The sequence below is a fragment of the Stigmatopora argus genome, chromosome 7, assembly GCF_051989625.1.
Source record: "Stigmatopora argus isolate UIUO_Sarg chromosome 7, RoL_Sarg_1.0, whole genome shotgun sequence".
In the NCBI taxonomy this organism is placed as follows: domain Eukaryota; kingdom Metazoa; phylum Chordata; class Actinopteri; order Syngnathiformes; family Syngnathidae; genus Stigmatopora; species Stigmatopora argus.
Window position 1 is genome coordinate 3955517 of NC_135393.1, and position 6986 is coordinate 3962502.

General features: G+C 40.0%; 1 protein-coding gene across 2 annotated transcripts in view; it reads right to left on the reverse strand.

Moving 5' to 3' along the window:
• Window positions 1-5187, reverse strand: part of myh11a (myosin, heavy chain 11a, smooth muscle) — a 31424-nt gene extending 26237 nt beyond the window's left edge. For both annotated transcript variants that reach the window (XM_077606317.1, XM_077606316.1), the window contains exons 1-2: window positions 4807-5187; window positions 4537-4693 (exon numbers count right to left, since the gene is read on the reverse strand). In XM_077606317.1, coding sequence (XP_077462443.1) covers window positions 4537-4693; window positions 4807-5148 — 499 coding nt within the window. In that variant the 5' untranslated portion in view covers window positions 5149-5187. The remainder of the gene's footprint in view (window positions 1-4536; window positions 4694-4806) is intronic.
• Between the last annotated feature and the right edge of the window lie 1799 nt (window positions 5188-6986).

Sequence of the window (6986 nt, forward strand, 5' to 3'; positions counted from 1 at the left end):
ATACCCATTGCAATGTTTATGGAGCAGAGCTGGAGCTGTTAATTCAATGGTGAAACTAAAATTCTCTTTTGGATACAGAAAAGAGCAGCCCGGTGGAAGAGTGGTCCAAATTGCCCTGAGCTATGAGTGTGAGGTGAATGGTTGTCTGGCTCCTTGTGCCCTGCGTTAAGATGGCCAACAATTCAGGGTGCTCCCCGCCATGGTGCCCAAAGTTAGCTGGGATAAGTTTCAGCACCCCTTGCAACCCTTGTGAGGATAAGTGGTTCAGAAAATGAATGAATGAAAATATAGGAGCGGCTCGGTGGGCTTGTGGTTAGCGCGTTCTGGGGTCAAGGGTTCAATGCCCGGTGGGTCCTCACTGTGAGTGAGTCACTTTCGTGGGTTTTCTACGGGTACTCCAGGTTTCCTTCCAAATCCCAAAAACATGCATGATAGGCTGGTTGAACAATCTGAATTGCCCCTAGGTGTGTGTGTGAGTGTGAATGGCTATCTGTCTCCTTGCGCCCTGAAATTGGCTGGCCACCAATTCAGGGTGTCCATCACCTGGAGCCCATACTTGGGTGGAATAGGCTCCAGCACCCCCGTAACCCTTGTGAGGATAAGCCGTTCAGAAAATGAATGAATAAATGCTGAAGGGATTTTAACCTCTTAGCAAATTAGAGGGATTTTTTTTAAATAGCATGAGAATAACCCGAAGTTTACATGCAGTGTTGTTTTTGTTAACGAGGACGATAATGAACATATTTCATTGACTAACATTGTTTTTTTTTCATTATGAGACAAGCTAAAAACATGTCTTGCATGTTTAAAACATAACGAGACGATTGCCATTTTTTTCTGATGAGACGAAAATGCTACATAGTTTCTGTCATATGGTCACAATGCGTGACATTTGCTTATTGTAGACTTAGTTACCTGCACTCTGACCATTTTTGATTGTTTCACTCAGGTGATATGTTCTGCGCAAGATTTGGTTGTCATAAACGGTATCAGCATATATGATTACATCTTATAAAGCTTTGTCCCTATTGTAGACCAAGGGGAACAAAGCCTGCAGCTAATCTGAACCGGGACCTGAAAGTTTGACATGCTACTTTTTAATCTAAGGTAAAAATCACAAGTTATTTTAAGATATCTCATCTCATTTTCTGAATCGCTTTATCCTCAGTAGGGTCGCGGGGGTGAGCTGGAGCCTATCCCATCTGACTTTGGGCGATAGGCAGGGGACACCCTGAATTGGTGGCCAGCCAATCCCAATTTCCCCGCTGAATAATCCATTGTAATTTTTATAATATATATATTTTCCAGTCGCCTGATGGTGTAGAGCAGGGGTCTCAGACTCGGGTTGGTTCGCGGGCCGCGTTAACGTCAACTCGATTTCATGTGGGCCGGACCATTTTAGATATAATATTTAGATTTTTTTTAATAAATGGATTAAAAGAACTGGATTAAAAGCCCTGAATATTCTGGTTTATAGATCTAAAACAATGTTTATTTTAGCTTTATGTATTTTTAGATTTTACAACATTATTTTTGAACTAAAAACACAGAAAAAATTGATTAAAAAATTATAATTATTGATTTAAAAGGGGGAAAAATCAGGAAATTTAATATACATCTATACTCTTCATTTTAATTTGATCCTAAAACAAAGTCGGCACTCATGATTTACTTTCCCGGGCCACACAAAATGATGTGGCGGGCCAGATTTGGCCCCCGGGCCGCCACTTTGACACATGTGGTGTAGAGGTTCACTCGCCTGACTTCTGTGGGGGTAGGTGCGGGCTCGATTCCCACTGGTGGCGATATGATTGTGAGTGCGGATGGTTATATCTCTCTGTGTGCCCTACGGATGACTGGCGACCAGTCTAGGGAGTAGTCTTCCCTTGCGCCAAAAGTCAGCTGGGATACCCTCCACCAATCCCCGCAACCCTCATAGGCATGGGACGAGGATGCCAGTACGGAAGATGAAAGAATGTATAGGACTGCCGAGTTTAGGATAATATTTTAGCTTGTTTGTACTATTAAGTTCAGCATGTTATGTTACAAGAGGAACATCTGAGCATATTTTAATAGTGGAGCACATACCTGTACTGTTTTACACATATATTCTTGTCTGTCAAGGTTAATTACAAATGTTTTTTAGTAGACCCTTTACATTTTTTCACACATGAAGACATTTTGACAAAAACTAGACAAAGACTAGTTAATTTAGTTTTTCCTACTGGCCAACATAAAAAATGAAATGGGATGCCAAAACCAACATTAGTTACATGCATAATATTTATAGTTATCATACTGTTGATAGCGCACTTAAAGAAATGATTTTTAAGACTAACTAACGCTAGGTTTTTCATATTGTTTCATCTGCCACTAGGATGTGCAAGGGGGTATGAGAATCAGCAATTGAAACCCTATTGTGCTCATTGTCGTGGATGGAGTTGAATTAGAAAGTGAATCTTGTATAAGTAAAAATGCTAGAACACCAACTTACTAAGTCACTACAAGTGCAAATTAAAAAATAATATGGACGGATCAGAAAGTGTAATAATTGTGATTAATTTCCACATTCTCCTCATGTTAAACTGATGTGTTTCAACCCTTTTGTATGTGCCAGAAATTGGTTACAAAACAACAAAACGTCTACCCCATCATTTTGCAAGCGTCAAAGACATCTTTTAAAATCCTATCAATGTATCAACTTAATTTATCATGAAGACTCAAAATGACCTTATGAAATGATCGAAGACTTCCATGGTGACGCATTCCAAATTGAAAGAACTTTATACCGAATTTTAAAAGACAGTTCAAATTGTAGGATTGCTATAAACTATGTATGGATTATCTGTATCAAAATTATCATTTGACATTGTAAGAAACTAACAGATATTACCACATACCCTATATGAACTTAAAATACAATTTATCAGCCAGAGCCACATAGAAATTTATATTATGTATAAGTTTATTGCTATACCCAAAATATAAACTATTTTTGGGTATTTGATCCGTTTTCATTATTGTTAGTATTTGACTTTTTATGTCATTAAAGTAGCATTATGTTTTACCGGGGTAGCAAAAAATAAATCCATGCTGTCAAAATAACAATTTCTCCATGTCAAATAGCTCTGACTAGACTGATGGGACAGGAAATACTTCACAGACCCCCACCCATCCTTCAACCTAGATGTCAACTCCTCGGAGAGAATATCCTCACGTCAGCAAGCGATTTTTGGGCACGACCCCCTCGGCTCACAAGCAATGGATTCCATGAGAAAGCGGCCCCGAAGTCCCACTTAGACAGAGCTAGCGTGGATTCGTTTACAGTATACACACTTACGCCACCAACACGACTGCCAACTCTACGAAACACTTAGTCTTCAATAGGGCAGAACAGTGGTACCTCGACATACGAGTGCCCCGACATACGAGCAATTTGAGATACGAGTAAAATTTTGAGCAAATATTTATGTTGAGATACGAGACAAATTTTGATATACGAGCAGACAGCGGACGGGAGAGGCTGCTCATAAGAACATCCATGACCAGACGTTTCGTCGGAAGACGTTTGGTCGACCGGACGTTTGGTAGAACGGGTTCACATGCAATTGATAGATTTTAACATTGGGTGAATAGGGATTTAATGACTATTATTTAACATTGAGTGAATAGGGTTAGGGTTAAACAAATGAATGTCTCGTGACTCAAACCTCGGGACTCACATCCGGTCGACCAAACATCCGGTCGACCAAACGTCCGGTCGACCAAACGTCCGGTCGACCAAACGTCCGGTCGACCAAACGTCCGGGAACCAAACGTCCTGGAACCAAACGTCCGGGGACCAAACGTCCGGTCGACCAAACTATTTGCACGGCAATGTGCTCATAACATAACCTAATTTAAATGAACATGGATTACGATGCAGACACACTCAAAATAAGTTTAATTTAACCTTACACTAAACTTAATTCTAATTTTGTTTTACATTTTTATACCTTTCTTCTCCCGGGTTGGCTCTATTTGCCCCACATCCACCATGACTTTCAGCTACAGCTAAAAGGAACCTTTTGAGGGTTGTTTGCTTTTGTCTTCCCTACAAAATATTCCCAAAATGATGCACACAAATGTCCTCACAATAGAACGCATGACCACTTGCCAACTAGAAGTAGTATACTCCTCTCGTATTAGCGATCAAACTCCGCTATTCGCACTGACTAACGGAAAAAAAAAAAACACTGAAAAAATGCAACGCTCCGCCCAGTGCTCGTAGAGACATTACACGAGGGAGTTGCGACCAGAAAGACAGTGCCCATGATGTTCTTATGAGCAGCCTCTCGCGTCCGCTGTCTGCTCGTATATTAAAATTTGTCTCTTATCTCAAGATAAATATTTGCTCTAAATTTTACTCGTATCTCAAATTGCTCATATGTCTGGGCACTCATATGTCAAAGTATTACTGTACAATACATTGAGAGAGTACTACCAAGATTGTTCAAAGTGCTGTGCTTGAAGCAACACTGGAATAAAAGACCATACCTTGCATCATGTTTCTATAGGCGTTGTCCGTAATGGAGTATATATGTGGAGGGACTTCATGTCTCTTCTTGCCTTTGTACATTTCAACTATCTTCTCGGAGTAAATGGGCAACATCTTGTAGGGGTTCACCACCACACAGAACAGGCCTGAATATGTCTGAGGGCAGAAGCCATAGATAAACATGCTTTTTTGACCCTTCTTATAGTCAAAACAGATTTGGATTAGAAAAGGCAATTGTTTAGAATGAGTTTGCTCTTGGGCATACTTACATAAATAAGGCCCGAAAAGTATCTTTCACGGATGTTGTGCAGCACCGAGGCCTCGTTGAGACAGGTGAGCTCGGCCATGTCTTCCACCTTGCTGAACTTCGGTGGATTCATCTTCTGGATGTCGTCCTTGTTGACTGTCACCTTCTTCCCATTGTCAGCAAGCTCCACCAGGACTTCGTCGCCGTGCTCCTCCTTGATACTTGCGGCCTCAAAGCCATGTCTCTCCGAAGGGATCCACACCAGCTTCTTGGCTGCCCAGTCGGCTTGAGCCATGGGGCTGTTTAGGAAGTCCTTGTCAACAAAAAGGAACTTATCGTCCTCGTTTGGGCCTTTTTTGGACATATTTGGATCAGTAGAGGGGGCCAACTGGTAAAGAAGAGAATCACATTAAATTAGAAACATAACACAACTGGGTTAGAAACACAGTGATCTTGCAAAGGTAAAACCTGGTTGATGGAGTTTTTAAACATTACTGAGTGCCTAAATTTATACCTGAAGCTCTTTACTGTCAGTAAAACTATAATATCACATATGATATGAATTGTCATAAAGCCAATTATTGCTAAAAGGACACAAAGATGCTAAAGATGTTTGTATAGTCTTATCCACTGTATGATTAACCACAATGGTGACAATTAGTAGTATCCTGTTGGTGTAAACAAGGTCACATGGGTTCTTCTTTCACACAAATCCAGCAAATCTAATAAAAAAATTGTGTGAGACCTCACAAAGCAGATAAGGAGCATGACATTTACCAACACTAAGTGAACTCTTAATTGATAAAATCCATTTTTATCCTTTCCCTTCACCCTTCTATGTCTGACTTTGTAATGGGAGTGGGCTTCAGTCTCATGTTGTGATGACCATATAAGGGCCTCTTCTCCGGAGCAAGGCGCTTTTCTGCGTTCTTCCTAAACAGCAAGGCAACTGAACACCCAAACAAAGCCCATATACGGAATAGTATGTCTCGAGCTGCCCTGTCGTTTACTCAAAAAATGATAGTAAGGCAGCACACTAGAGGCTTGCATAGTTCTTAACAGTCGTGCTTCAGCAAAATCCATTTTGAATGCAACAGTTGCTGATTCAATTATAGGAGTCGTGGGCATTATGAGATAATGTTAATCTCTTGTTACATACTGTAAATAATGTAATACTCTGCTATTATTACATTGCCTGGCTCCAGTGAGCATGTAAGCACTAGCTTTCTTGATGTGTCAAATGAGATTGGCCTTTAAACTCTTGGGAAGACAATTTGGTGGTTTGAGGATTATGCACGTACAGTCAGCTGTCCACGGGATCCTGCTTTGACCTCGCAATCCTCCATCTTTCTTTACAAGACTGGCACTCTTTATTAGAGTGGGAACTCTGCTGAAAAAGCCCCAAAATCCTTCTGAGAAAACAGAACCAGCCCACAGGGACGTGAAAAAACAAACCAGCTGAAATGATGTAAAAATATTAATAGCAGACAGAGACAAGCAATGAGTGAGCATGCTCTACAGGAAGCTATGATGATGCTTAGTGCTGATAGAGTTAAACAAACTGTCCGTCTACAAGCATTCTGCTCTTCACTTAAACTGTCCACTACTGTGAGTTGCGAAAAAGTCACTGCTTGCCTAATTTTGTCAAGATTAGCTAACACATGCTGAGGACAGATGTCAGAAATTGAGTTGAAATTATTAAATCTTCATCTTAATGACAGGCGTAGTATATGTTTTAAATTACTATTGGTCTTAATAACAATTGTTGGATCTTGCTTTCTTAATTCTTAAATTATTGAATAAAAGTGAACAAAAATATTATTTTACACAATTTCTCTAATTTGAAATATTCAGCTTAAAGCGTAAATGAGGGTTAAAAAGGGAATTTAATGCATTTCCAATTTCTGCTCAAAATAAAAAGATAGATGTCAATCCTAGACAATATGGTGACCACAGGATTAGTGAGGTCTTCAGGTCTTCAAGGATTGCACTGCTTTCCACTCTTTTCTGACCAACTTTTCTCCATGCTTATTTTTTCATAAATGTGAAAACACCTCAATCCAACCAGTTCTGCATGGGAAAACATTATGATTAGCTTATTGACTAACAAACAGGGGACAGGCACTCATTAGGAATTTTTAAAATTACTTACGGGTACAGTATATAACAAGATCAAGCAAATTTAATGCTTATGTTAGTGTT